A 14,505-nucleotide genomic window follows, 5' to 3' on the forward strand; every position below is an offset into this window, starting at 1 on the left:
AGCCCCGTGGTGGGAATAGACTATTCCGTTTTCCCGTCTGTAAACTTTAAAGTAGTTTAATTAACACATTTGTGCCGTTTCTATTATTCATTATTTACTTATTGCACGACATCGACCGTACCAAGTGACGGCAATTGCGTGGGGGGGGCGGACCCTGCCAAGTCATGTGCGTTCGCTCGAGCTCACGGCAGACATTTTCTTTTACGCGTTTCACAGTCAACACGTACACACATCACGTCCTCTTCGCCCCCCCCCCCCAACACGCTGCATTCAGTTTATACTACAGACTCCGTAGATAATAATATTTTACTTCTTGCACGGGCGGCGGATGTTGGAGAGGGGGGTAGCGGCCCAGCCCCTAGCCTGGCAACGCGCCAACTCCGCGCCTCGCCAATGTAGGCCAGGACGGGGGCTACGCATCGCACAAGGCCTCAACACGCCTATGCTAAGTACAAATGTCCTTGCTTCTTACGCTAACCACTCAAGTCCATTGCTTATTATTGTTAAACACATTACTTGACAAACATTACAATAATAATGTTTGTGTGCAGATAAAAACTCAGCTTCATTGTTTTCCATTATAAATCAAGTTCACAGATGTTACAATAATTATGTTTGCGTGAAGATAGCAACTCAAGTTCATTGTTTACCATTATGAAACGAGTTGACATGTTACAATAATTATGTTTGTGTACGCAAAACTCTTTTTGGATTTTTGGGTTGCTCAATTGCCCCTTTTTTTGCTGCGCTTTTATTACGCTGCCACGGTCTACTGCCAGTCTGTGATTTCTGCTTATTTCTTAAATGCATTTCTATTGTTTCCATCGCTCACGTCACGCTATTTACTCATACGTAGTACTGCCATACTGATAGCTGTGCCATCATCGGGGATTGCTGTGCCCGTCGATGTGTGTGTGTGTGAGTCCATGTGTGTGTCTTTGAGTCCATATGTGTGTGCGTGTAGAGCCATGCGTGTCTTTAACTCCATGTGGGTGTCTTTTTCGAACGGACAACGTCAAAGTGTTTTTGTGTGTGTGTTAGTCTATGTGTGTGTGTCAGTCGATCTGTGTGCATGTACGTCGATGTGTATGTCAGTCCATATGTGTGTGTGTTAGTCCACATGTGTAAGTCTATACATGTGTGTGTCACTCGATGTGTGTGTGTAAGTCAATGCGTCTGTGTGTGAGTCCATTTGTGTGTTAATCCATGTCTGTGTATCTAAAGTAGATATCTGTGTGTCACAGTCCATATGTGTATGTGTGTGTAGGGCTATGTGTGTGTCAGTCTATGTATGTGTAAGTTCATGTGTGTGCGTCTTAGTCCATATGTGTGTGTGTGAGTACATATGTGTGTTTACGTCAATGTGTGTTTTAGTCCACGTATTGCTGTGTGCCAGTCGGTGTGTGTGTGTGAGTCGCTGTATGTGTGTACGTCCATTTATGTGTGTGCAACTCCATGTGTGTATATCTCAAGTGGATGTCTGTGTGACAGTCCACATGTGTATATGTGTGTGTACGGCAATGTGTGTGTCACTCTATGTATGTGTGTGTGTCGCTGTATGTGTGTACGTCGATATGTGTGTGTAACTCAAGTGCATGTCTATGTGTGTGTGAGTCCATATGTGTGTGTGTCTGTAAGTCGATGTGTTTGTGTGTGTCAGTCCATATGTCTGCGTGTGTGTGTGTGTCTCAGTCCATGTGCGTGTGTGTTAGTCGCTGTGTGTGCATGCCTCCATGTTAGTCAGCGTAACTCCATTTCTTTGCGTGTCTGTAGGTCTATGTGTGCATCTTAGTCCATGCGTGTGCTATATTGACCTGCTCAAGGCCTATAATACCATCACTAGGCCTGGCCTCTGGGTTTCTCTTCGTGCTTTCCGAGTCCCGAACCCACTCATCACCATCCTGAAGGACCTTCATGATGGTGAGCGGCCCGCGTCTTAACTACGTGGCCGTGAGTCAGAGGCATTCCCTTTACACCTTGGGGTGCAACAGGGATGTCCTCTGGCTCCCACATTGGACCACGTAGTTCGTCGAGCCTTCAATGCCTGTACCGCAAAAAATCCCATCTGCTACAGATACAATGGGAGGCTGATCGATGCCCGGGTGCGGTCAAGGGATGGATCCCTGTTGCTCAACCACGTTATGTATACCGATGATCTGCTAATGGCTGCTCACTCCGAAGAGGAGTTCGAGGTGCTGCTGCTGAACCTGGAGCTTGCCACCAACAGGTGGGGCCTTACCATCAGCCCAACCAAAGCTAAGCAGCTGCCTGGCTATTTTGTACCATCGGACACTCCACCCCCACAACTCCCAATTGGTGATGGGGCAGTTTGGATACAGTGGAGAGTTTCCCTGGGCAGTGTGCTAATGACCGGCTCCGGTTTAACAGCAGAGGTCTCACTCCGAATCAGTCGAACTGCAGTATCTTTTCATTGGCTGCGTAACGCTGTGTGGAAGCTACCTGGTCTATCACTCCGTAAGAAGCTTCAGGTCTTCTCGGCCATGGTCATTCCCTCCCTTCTCTACGCTTGCGAAACTTGGACCCCCCTAATAGAACATCTTCGTCGGTTATAAACATTTAGGCTGGCCTGCCTACGATCCATCCTGGGTTTAACCAGGCTGCATTGTGTGAGGAGCTCACAAATCCTTGAAAGATGTGGACAAAGTCCCATCGGTGACCTCCGGCAGGCAAGGCTGCGTTGCCTGAGTCATGTAGCCCGCATGGCCAGCCACCGCATGCCTAAACAGCTGGAGAAGACATGGAGTGATGTACTACAGGAGGACTTGAAGCTGAGTCCACTTGCAGATGACTGGTACCAGCCATGTCAGATCGGCCTCTGTGGAGGAGGCTCCTGAAGGACGCTACTGGCCAGTTGGAGGCAGTCACCCTCCAACAACAACGGAGGGCGGAGGAGCGATGCTCACAACAACGAGCGGAGCTCCGGGTGGCTAAAGCACAGAAAGTTGCCACAGTAGGGGCCACAGGTGGTGCATCAGCCAGTCGTCTCAATCCGTCGACCTGTGCCATCTGGGTTTGCCCCGTGATTTCCTGCCAGCGGGCTTTCGACACTTCACGCGGCCTCAAGGTGCACATAGCCGGCACAAACGTTGTTGTGACGTCACCGCCATTTTGTGCCGAATGGCGGTTGTTGTTGTTCAGTCTATGTATGTATGTGTGAGTCCATTTGTGTGTGTAACTCTATGTGTGTGTATCAATGGATTTGCGTGTGTAACTACATGTGTCTGCCTTATTCGCCCGGGCAACGCCGGGTACTAACCGCTAGTCTGTGTATATATATGTAAGGTTTTTAAGAAATATATTTTTCACCCGGGCAAAGCCGGGTACTTCCGCTAGTTGGCAATAAAACAGTTGTGTTAAGAAGTTCAAACACCAAAATAAAATAGCCTTTACATCAAGTCTGCATTAACTAACACATTCTTGTGGCAAAACGTGCAAACAAAACATGCTCTGATAATATATGCATTCATCATCTTGGATACTGGCAAAATGTCCCATAGATATAACTGCTCAATCTGAGCTATAAGAGCTCTGATACTTGCATTGTATTTGTACTATGTTCTTGGTTCTTTCGGTAAAGTCACGTAGAAGTGAAATAATAAAATAAATAAAATGGTCTAACACTGGTAGTGAGACAAGGCCATAAAGGACGCCTCTGGTATAAGCCAATCAGTTACAAAGACAATTCGTATATTATCAGAGCATGGTTTGTTTGCATGTTATGCCACAAGTACGTGTGGTTAATGCAGACTGAATGACTTGGATTGATTTTGGTGTTTGAACATATTAACCTGTTTTATTGCCAGAAAAGGGGAAAAACGCAGCATATATTATCATACACAGCATATACATTGACAATGCGTATACCATATGCATTGACAGCATATGACCAATGCATGTAATGCATATATTATACTATATGCATTGTTAATACATATATTATCTCAACGTTCAATATATTATTGACAACGCATATAATATATAAACATTGGCAATGCATATTATTATTGCTATCTTCAGAGGACGTCTCCTTCCGGGTTTGCTTTGCAGGCCGAGACACGCGCATTGGCCGCGTGACGTCACCGACACGGAAGTCGTCTCCCAGGGCGCGGGGCTCGTGACGACCCTTCCGTGTTGTTGTTGTGGGTGCCGGCCGTGTTTGTCTCTCCCTGCAGGGCGGTGGTAGCAGCTTTACTCCTCTTGCCACGGCCCTGTTTGTCTCTCCCTGCCGTGCTGCTGCCATGACGACGAGGCGGCGGCTGCTGCTGGTGGTGGTGGCGGTGGCCGCGCTGGCGCTGTGCGGCCTCCCCGGACTCGGAGCGGCCCAGGGTGAGCGTCGAGATCACCACGGGATTACCATGGGATTACCATGGGATTACCTTGCTATTACCATGGGATTACCATGGGATTACCATGGGATTACTATGGGCTTACCATGCAATTACTATGGGATTACCATTGGATTACTCTCGGATTACCCCGGGATTAATCGGAGTAATGAGGGCATTAATGGATTACTATAGGATTATAAGTCGATTATAAGGGGATTACTCGCGATTACCAGATGGTTATCGGGGGGTAACTATGTGATTACCAGGGGAATACGAGGTGATTAATCGAGGATTACTCTGAGATTACTCGGGGGTTATTCAGAGGTCACTCGAGGATGACTCGCGGTTACGAGGTTACCGGTCGTCACGATGCGACTCATGTGTGGACCACAGTTTGACGATCATCGCTGTGCTATCGCAGTGGTCGATAATCAGAACATTGCATACCTTCACACTAACCCCTTTGGTTCTTTCGGTAAAGTCACGTAGGTAGAAATAAAATATATTGTAACATATGCATTGACAACGCTTGAGCGACTGCCCAAGTGTTTTTTTTGGAGTCATGAAAGCTTCAAATCTAGATTCATTGCATCCCTGTCAACCATACGGTTTACCCGTATTCTTGTACACGGAATTTCAGTTTTCAGGTTCATACGGCGTTACAGCCGTTTCAATATGGGCACATTTTGTCTATTTGTTTGTGTATTTCTCTTGTGATGGGATAAGGGCACGGGGTGGCCAAAAATGTCTGAATTGGTCTGTAATAAGGTAGGGACTGATAAGGGGTTGATAGGTATGACATGCCAGCAGTTGGCGAATGTTGGGTCCTTATTGTTGGGCCATCCTTCTGCCAGTCAACTTATCAGCGATGTATTATATTGCACACGAGTGTATGATCAGTTCCATCATTCTATTAGTTAATGAATCTGTTCGGAAAATTGTTGGATTTATGATTAGATTATCGGTGACTTTGATTTACTTTAATCATCAATTATATTCAGAGATTATTACAGTGGTAGATGTTGTGAACACACTTGGTTCGCTGCCGTTTTATGTTTTAACTCGATGATCGATTATTCTGTTGTGTTATTTTGGCAGCAATTGGTTAAGCTGCACACGTCGTCACGTCATCTTTAGCAGAGTTATTTACTACGTAGTTAAATATTAGTCGATTGTTATATATATTTTTTATTAGTTGGGGGTTATGGGGTGCGTTGCAGAGGGCAGTAGAGCAAAGTACAATTTTTGTATTGTCCAGGTTTCCCTCGCTTTTATGCAGTTTCGGTTTGTGCTATTTCTATCATCAAGTCTACTCAGAAATTCGCTCTGCTATGCGGTTTGAATTCGTTCTGACACGCGGCCTACGCGGTTCGGACATGGCACAGCAATGGTTGAGTTACTGCAAAGGGGGGTGGGGGAGGTCGGCAACCTGCGGCTCCGGAAGCCGTGTGCGGCTCTTTAAGGACTTTGTTTCGTGACGTTATTTATTCAAGACTAAAACCGGCTCGTATTCACCACGTTGCATTGTGAGGCTCTTGAAAAACAGTAGAATCTCGATTATCCGCGTGCTCTTCCGATTTGTGGATTAACCACGCACCTGAGATTTTGACGCAAATTACTGATTCATGGATTTTCCCTTTAAGCCCAAATTAATAATCTGTAAACAGGTCTACATTTTGATTTAAAGCTTTCGTGACTGCAGGGATTCATATTTTTGGTTCTTTAGGGAAAGTCACGTAGAAGGGAATTAATAAAATAAAAATATAAAACAAAATTATCACGACGTTTCGACTGCAACACAAGCAATCATCATCAGGTGTCAAATCCACAACAAGAAAATATAAAAAAGTGGCGTTTTTTTCTTAACGTCAGCACCACAGACAGCGATTTGGCAGTTGGCCAGATGGACGAGTCCATCTATGTTCGGAAAAGAGGAGGGGGGAGAAGAAAATGGAATGCGGTCTGAAAGTCACCGTAAGCGTGAACACAATCAATTAAGATCCGAAATGGTTTATCAAATCCTTCCAGTGATTGCTAAGCCAGAATCCATCTTCTCGGTTGAAATTGTCTCTGTGTTTGTATATGTGGATAGCCTCATGAACGAATCTTTCATGGTAGCCAGATGGCTTGCAGAGGACCTCTGTCTTGGAGAAGTCAATGTCATGTGGGCCCACTGAATTACAACAGTGATCTGCCACGGCCGAGGTGTTGGTCCTACCGTGTATCAGGTCTGCTTTGTGCTCACGCATGCGGTCCGAGACATGTCGTTTGGTTTCCCCAATGTAACTACTACCACAGATTTCGATTTAAAGCTTTCGTGACTGCAGGGATTCATCTTCTTGGTTCTTTCGGTAAAGTCACGTAGAAGGGAAGTAATAAAGTAATTTTTATTTTTATTATTTTATTACTTCCCTTCTACGTGACTTTACCGAAAGAACCAAGAAGATACTACCACAGAGGCAACTCAGTTTGTAGACGCTAGGGTACTGTAAGTCTACATTGTTATTCTTGGAAATGTGTATTCCAAGTCACGTGCTTAAATCGAGCAAATGTGTGCTCCGGTTAATCTGAAATCCACGTGATCGCCACTACAGTACAGTAGTTGCATATCTTTATAACAGTAGGCGGAGTTTGATTGTTTGATTGGGGCATGGCTCTGCTGTCATCCACTAAGTGAGTGGACTCTTCTGTGCATACAGATCCGCGGAAAATGTATGTTGTTGGATTAATCGCAATGTTTTATTATCCGCGGCCAGCCTCCCTGTCAGTAGTGCGGAAAATCGAGAGCCTATTGTATTGAGTTTTTTACTGAATAAAAAAAAATGGCTCCTTGTTATTTTGGTTTTGCCGATTCCCCTGGCGTACACTATATATGTTGCACGGCAGACAGCTGTCTCGTGCGGTGCATTGTGAGTTAGGTGACTTGCAGTCCCGTGGTACACGCAGCCACCACTAAGTCTCGCGTCACCTCGTGCTGTCCGAATACATGCTACTTGCTCTCATTTTTGCGGCGCACGTGCCCCTGTCATTACCTCTTCTCAAGACCACGAAACATCCCGCCAGCCCCCCCTCTCCCTGGCCCGTCAATGAAGCGGGGAAAAATGGGCTGCGTTGGCACCGCCGGAGGTTGTAAGGCGTTGCAGAAACTGGCGAGGGGCTGGCTTCTCCTCGGGCCGCACATTCAAGCTTTGGCGAGTCGACTGTAAAACGCGCCATCGAAAAAAAGCGCTGACGAAAGCAGGAGTTTTGTGACGTCACAAACCTTACTAATTGGGCTGTATCGGGTAGTGGCGGGTTTCACGACACATATTTACGCGATCTAACAAATAAAACTGTTATGGATAATTATTGCTCGCGAAAGCCTACTATGTGTTAAACCAAACGTGGCTCCGTTTTACGCGATTCGCTTCATGCGCCTTTTTTTTTATTTGGAATCCATCTACCGCGTAATGCAAGGGGGAAACTCAGCACTCGTGTGCTCCCCCCTCCATGCCCACACCCCCCACACTCCACCAACCCGCAATGACACAACATGGCTAGATGAACCCCGTGACGCACACCGCTCGCCCGGGGAGGCACTCATCATCCAGCAGCGGATTGACGGAGCACCGTACATGCACACAGTCGGTTTGATTTTTATGAGAGACTACTCGGGCAGGTAGCAAGCTCTGTAGTCCACGGCTGATTACATGGACCGCACAGCGTGCTCTTCGTTGCTTCTCTCTCTCCAGGTTATTCCTCTTAACTCACATGTCAGGTCCTTCTTGACGTGTAATTCTCTCCAGAATGTTTGTGTCGCACTCTCTCTGAGTCGTTTCTCTGACCGTGTGGCGCACTCGCCAGGCTATTCCTCCCAAACCACATTGTCTTTCCCTCCTCGATGTTCCTTCATTGTAACCACGTGTCTCTCGTTTTGCAGACTGTTCGTCCTTGAACGACAGCAGCTGTGAGAAGTGCCTGAAGAATGTGACGGTAAGGGCACCTCGGAATTACGACGCCGTCAGCTCATCGGTATCGAGCTTGCTGCGTGCTCTCACCTGACTGCTCCCGCCTTTGCCCCCGCCCCCCACCATGTAACTGCAGTGCCTGTGGTGCAACACCAACAGCCGATGCATGGACTACCCGGTGAAGAGAATCCTGCCGCACACGGAGGACTGCGCCCTGTCGGCGGCTCGCTGGGGCGTGTGCTGGGGTGAGAGATGCTGGCGGCGTTGCCGTCGCGCGGGGGGTGGGTGGTTGGGGGGAAGGGGGAAGAGGGGGGGGTTGTGACGATTCTCTGTCTGGGCAGCGCATGAGCCGGAGAAACTGGCCCCAAGTCGGTAGGCTCGGAGCGACATCCTGAGTGCGCATTTTTATTTTGTTCTTCGTAACTTCGCTTAGGTCCAATGAGGCGTGGGAAATGCGAGCACCCTGCTCTTTAATATACATACGTATGTTGAGCCTCTTTAAGCACCGTGCATCGCCAATCGTGAGAATCGAAGGTGTGGGGGGAAGGACAACAAACTAAAAGACAAGAAGAAGTTCTAAAGAAATGAGCTTTTAATGTAGATTTTAAATAAAAAATGTGCGACAGGCACCATCTATTTGAGTCTATGGGTCTCAGTGTGAAATAGTAGATCTGTCTTCTTCTTATGGCTGATGTTGATGTAGAGCAACAACTAAATTAAAATTGTGGCTGATGGGCCAAATGATTGTTGCGTCAGGAGTAGCTGTGATGATGATGTCTGTGTGCATGTTGAACTTCTTTCGCACCGTACGGAGGCAACTGCGCCAGTCGGAGGTGCGAGGGGGAAGGACAACAAACTAAAACACAAAAATCAGTTAAAAAGAAATTAGTTTATTAGCTAGATTATTTAAAAATGCACAGTTCCAAGGGATTCCTAATATTGGAAGGTAGAGCGTTCCAGATGGCCACAGAAGCACATTTTAAAGCACGTGATGTGGTGACCGTCTTTATTTGATGGTTAGCCAAAAGCCACTGCTGCTGTGAGGATACTGGAGTTTGCGTGATAGTTTAAACTTCTTGATGAGATCAGCAAGGTATTGTGTTTCGTTTGTGGCGAGTACTTTATGTGTAATTAGCGTGACCTTATAGAAATTATAAAATGTACTGATTCAGCAACCGCTGATGTCACCACTGGAGCTGCTAATTCCAGTCTCCAAGGGGAAACCCAAATAAGTAGGGACTGGAGGTGGTTGTGCTGTTAACGCACAAAAACGGAAATGGCTCTTGCTTGAAATGCTACCCGACTGTACAGGGTTATGGTCCAAATGTGTTGTGACCCCCAGTTTAGTTGATAGTTTGATTTGGACCGATCGGTCGAAGTGAGTCGTAACTTTTTGGCGGCTCCACCACTGCCCCTTCTGTGAAGGTTTTCTGGCTTGGTTGGGAAGTTGAAACTGTGATCTGGGATGTGTGAGACTCAACAGACTTATTTGTCGATGGTGATAACTTTTGTGGGTTTAACACGCAGTAGTCTTTCGCGACCCATATTGTCCATGATAGAGTTTTTTTGTCAGATCACAGAAATATTTTTAGTTTTGATGCCATTTTTTTATTCGTTCATTCATGTTTTATTGTTGCTCGGTGGTGGTCGTAGTAGTAGGGATTTTCATTTGCTTGGTGTGTGTATGTGCGTTCTTTAGCACCGTACTTAGCCAACCGTGTATATGGGATTTGGTCCTCACATATTTAATGTAATTGGCATGAATGACGTCGCTACATTTAACATTAAAGTATTATTATTAATTAATTGACCCCTAACAATTTTTTTCCTTTGCATATTCATTTTTGTTTTTAAAAATAAATTTCCCTTAAAAATAATTATACATTCAGTTTTCGAGAATTAAATGGGGGGTCACAAGACATCTGGACCACCTTGTACAATGCAATACCATTTCAAACACTTTACAACTAAAGTTGAAAAGAGTAAAAAAAACATTGCAACTTGAATTTTAAAGTGTTCACGTATTACATATACAAGAAGGTGGGAGGCACGATTTATCTCGTAAAGATTATGAAACGCGAAGAAAACTTAATCATAAAATAGTTCTGTCTGTGAAACACCAGCCAAGCTGATCGCAGGGTTTTTCCAAAACTTGACTTTGAAAGGAACGAGTGCTTAAAGTATTTTATAAACTATTTAAAACTATAAACTGTCTTACCAGCTCAGGCCCACTGAGCTATGTATAGATATTTTATCCGTAGCAGAATATTTATTTAGCCTTGGAGGAATCTGGTGAGCTATAAAGCTCTTTTTCACAGATGTCCAGTCGAGGCAAGTAAGAATGTTACAACAATAAAATATAAATACACTAGCTTTACTACCCGGCTTCGCCCGAGACTTGGATTCTTGTCTTGGATTAATACACGGCCTACACGGAGGGTGGGGGGGGATGCGTGACGTCAGCAGGCATACTGCGTGACGCTGCTGCATGCGGGTAACATCAAAGATATGACGTCACCGCTCACTTGCTGTGCAAAATATATCTATTATTGCGTCCTCCACCCCCCCAAAATACAAAAGTCTATTTTTATACTTTTTGCATTGTGTATAGTCCGGAAGTTACCCACATGCCAAATTTCAAGTTTGTTGCAGATTGGGAAGTATGCTAAACATTTCGAACAGACACACATTCACTAATTTCCTTTTTATATATATATAGATGATAGGAGTGCAAAGTACAAGAAAGCTAAACAAATCATCCAAACACATACAAAAACTAAGCCATCCCCATCCTAGCAGGCAAAGCTCACTGAAGTATTAACTTAATTTTTTTAACTGACCTGGCCACAAATGATAGCTCAACAAAGTGGCTTATCATTTGGACATTTATAGCAGCAAAATAATCTAAATAGTCTAAATGCTTGTTTCTAAATATGGAGGGAAACACCAGAGGACCCGGAGAAAAAAATCCACGCGACCACGGGGAGAACATGCTAACTCCAAATATACAGCAGGTGTCAGTGTCGGGATCGAACCACTGACCTCCTGCATACCAGGCGAGGAAGGTAATATCACTCTACTGTGGTGACCTGGCTCAGAAATGATAGCTCGACTAAGCGGCCTAACGCGTGGAAATGTATAGCAGCAGCCAAATACTTAAACGTGCGGTGTTGATTCTAAACGTGTAAGGGAAAAACGGGTTTGGACGGGAGAAAAATCCACGTGACCACGGAGAGAGAGAGAACAAACACGTAAACTCCAAATGTACAACAGCAGGCATTGTCAGAGTCGGGATCGAACTCTTCACCTCGTGCATCTGTGAGCTGTCTCCCTGACGTTGCCTCCATTGTCTGAGTAATGAATGGTTTTTTCATTTCCCGAAAATATCTGACGCATTCACATTTGCGTTTCCCCCACGCACTTGTTTTCCCCACGCTATTTGTAGTCCATTCCGGAGGATGTTCTTGACTGCTGAAACTATTACACCCAAACGAAGTGATTACCATTCTAAACTCTAAAAGATGTTAAACTAAACTATTTTTTATTTTACCAGGTAAGGCCTCCCCCACTGACCCAATGGGAACGCCCATTGCCAAACCCTTAGTTAAGGCGCTATATATGAATTCCGTTAGGATATCAATGTGACCCTTGCATTTCCTGAGGTGTGTGCATCGCTTGCAACTCCCTGTTTTGTTTGTATTGTCTGTCTTACTTTGCTGTCTTGTTCGTTTGTACTATCCCGTGCTTATTTAATGTTCCGTCTGTTTGGTTTATTCCACTTTGTGTGCTGTGTATGTTTTCTTATTTGCATATTATTATTCATATAAAAAATAATAATTCTCCCACGGATTTGAGCTGCATTTTATGCACGTGTGGATCAATTTTAATACCGATTCCATATACTGTCCATTGCCTGGCTCTAATGTCCTCTCCGTTACACGTGACTCAAGAATAGTGGACAAGACATTCATTGTAGGGGAGAGACATGTATGTACGTTGAACTTCTTTCACACCATACGTAGCCAACCGTGCTTATCGAAGATGCAGTGTATGTATGTATCAGTTTAACACGTAGGCTTTCGCGACCAATATTCATAATAAAGGTTTTTGGGTTAGATCGCGTTATTTATAAACATGTCGTAACCTTCCACCACCCGATATGGCCAAACAGTAAAAAATGTGTCACGTTTACAAAAGACAAATAGTTCACTACTTTAGCCCACCGGTGTGTTGAAGAGTGAATCAACATCATTTAAAATTTTGAGTACGACGTTTCGCTGGTAATTACATCAGCATCATCGGGCAATTTGCCAGAATGGTGAGGCCCTCCACTTGCTTCCGGTCTTAAATAGCGCAGCACGGTGACGTCATCTTTTAATTCAATCTGGTGCAGTGATTTGAGGTGGAGAGGGGGAGGGTATTGTAATTATATAATAAATTGATAATCATTCAATTGTTATTCATTGGTATTTGTTTCCGCTATAAGGAATTGTATATTTTATTTAATAATACGCTGTATGTATGTTGAACTTTTTTCGCTCTGTACCTAGCCAACCGTGCTAATCGGAGGTGCGGGGTGGAAGGACAACAAACTAAACCCAAAAAGCACTAAAGAAATTAGTTTTCAATCTAAATGATGTTGTTAGTGCACAGCTCCCAAGTGGCTTCCTAATATCGGAAGGAAGATTGTTCCAGACGGCCGCAGAAGGGCGTATGAACGCGCGCACGACACGGTGACCGACAAGCGTAGATGAAATGGTTATTGCAGAGTGGCAAGGAAAACCAGTGGACTGTTAAAAATGTTTTCTGGGTAGATGGACGGGAGAAATCTTGAGCGCAATTTTTTTTAGATCAGTCATGCGAGGGTTGGGCTAAGAATTAGACTTGGTTTCTGCAGGAGGAGTACATGTTGAGTGGAAAACTCACCAGTGAGTATCATGAATCATCCAAGCTTTATTTGTCATGGAGTTCTTTCTGAATACAGTTACCAAACATGGATAAGGGTGGCTGGGGTGGGGCATGGATGCACAATGTGTGAGCTGTATCCTCTCTACATCATTCTAAACCCTTTATTTTATGGACGTGTCACTGATGTGTTTGCGTGCTGAAGCCGCATCCCGAGTGCATGATGTGGGATCATGCCCCACCCTTTTGATGCTCACAGTCGTTAGACGGAAAAGTTTATTCCCCAAAATATTGAGTGGGGAAACCGTTAAAAGCGAGGCGATGTTGAATCACACCACAATCTGTTGCATGCAAGGATTTATTGAGTCATGGTGTATCTCTGGCTCATCCTGTTTATTATGTATGGCACTCATGATATGCCTCCATTTTCTGAGAAGGAATCTTGTTGTGACATTTTTACTTTAATTATATTTTATTTTAGTTCCCTTGGCAGTTTTGAAACCCAAAGCTATACATTGTTTTTTTACTCTCACGACTTTGACCACCGGCGGTCAACTCAACCTCAACCCCCCCAGACACGTCATCGTCAGACGCTTAACGCCCGTCGAATCTTTACGTGGAGGGAAAAATTTGGGAGGAGATGGAGGAAAAAGCCACGTGACCACAGGGAGAGAGAGCGAGAAAGAGAGACACAAACTCCAAACACAGTTGATCATCGATTATCCGGCTGCTTCCAACATTACCCGGCGGACCCGGGCCGATCCGGAGAAATCGGCAAAACCGCCCCAATGGCTGTAACCGGCCCGGTGATTGGCGATTTTAAATCATGATGATTCGTGATTATCCGGCGTTGTTGAAAATCCGCCACCCCCTCCCCCCCCTTTATCCCCCGGATGATTGATGATCTACTGCAGGGGTCCTCAAACTTTTTAAACAGGGGGCCAGTACACTGTCCCTCAGACCGTTGGAGGGCCGGACTGTAGTTAAAAAAAAATATGAACAAATTCCTGTGCATACTGCATATATCTTATTTTGAAGTGAAGAAACAAAACGGGAACAAATACAATATTTAAAATGAAGAACAAGTAGAGTTAAATCAACAAACTTGCCAGTATTTCCATGGGAACTATGGGCCTGCTTTTGGCTAATGAGATGGTCAATGTCCGGTTCCATATTTTTTTGTGGAGTTTTGCCAATGCTGATGCAAATTGTCTCCCATTTCTTCAATCCTCCGTGTAATTGTAGGTCCTGAAAGACTCACTGTACTAAATAAATCGGCCTTCTCTGGACACATCTTTTTGGCA

General features: G+C 44.9%; 1 protein-coding gene across 2 annotated transcripts in view; it reads left to right on the forward strand.

Annotated features, from left to right (window-relative positions):
- The first annotated feature begins 356 nt into the window (after window positions 1-356).
- Window positions 357-14,505, forward strand: part of LOC144736731 (pituitary tumor-transforming gene 1 protein-interacting protein-like) — a 30,474-nt gene continuing 16,325 nt past the window's right edge. Inside the window, exons 1-4 of one of the 2 annotated variants that reach the window (XM_078619369.1) lie at window positions 357-449; window positions 4,194-4,347; window positions 8,269-8,321; window positions 8,433-8,541. In XM_078619369.1, coding sequence (XP_078475495.1) covers window positions 4,260-4,347; window positions 8,269-8,321; window positions 8,433-8,541 — 250 coding nt within the window. In that variant the 5' untranslated portion in view covers window positions 357-449; window positions 4,194-4,259. Of the gene's footprint in view, window positions 450-4,114; window positions 4,348-8,268; window positions 8,322-8,432; window positions 8,542-14,505 lie in introns of those variants that run through there. The other variant, XM_078619368.1, reaches the window with a different exon arrangement.

Source organism: Lampetra planeri, chromosome 62 (genome assembly GCF_965212315.1).
Source record: "Lampetra planeri chromosome 62, kcLamPlan1.2.h2, whole genome shotgun sequence".
Classification (NCBI taxonomy): domain Eukaryota; kingdom Metazoa; phylum Chordata; class Hyperoartia; order Petromyzontiformes; family Petromyzontidae; genus Lampetra; species Lampetra planeri.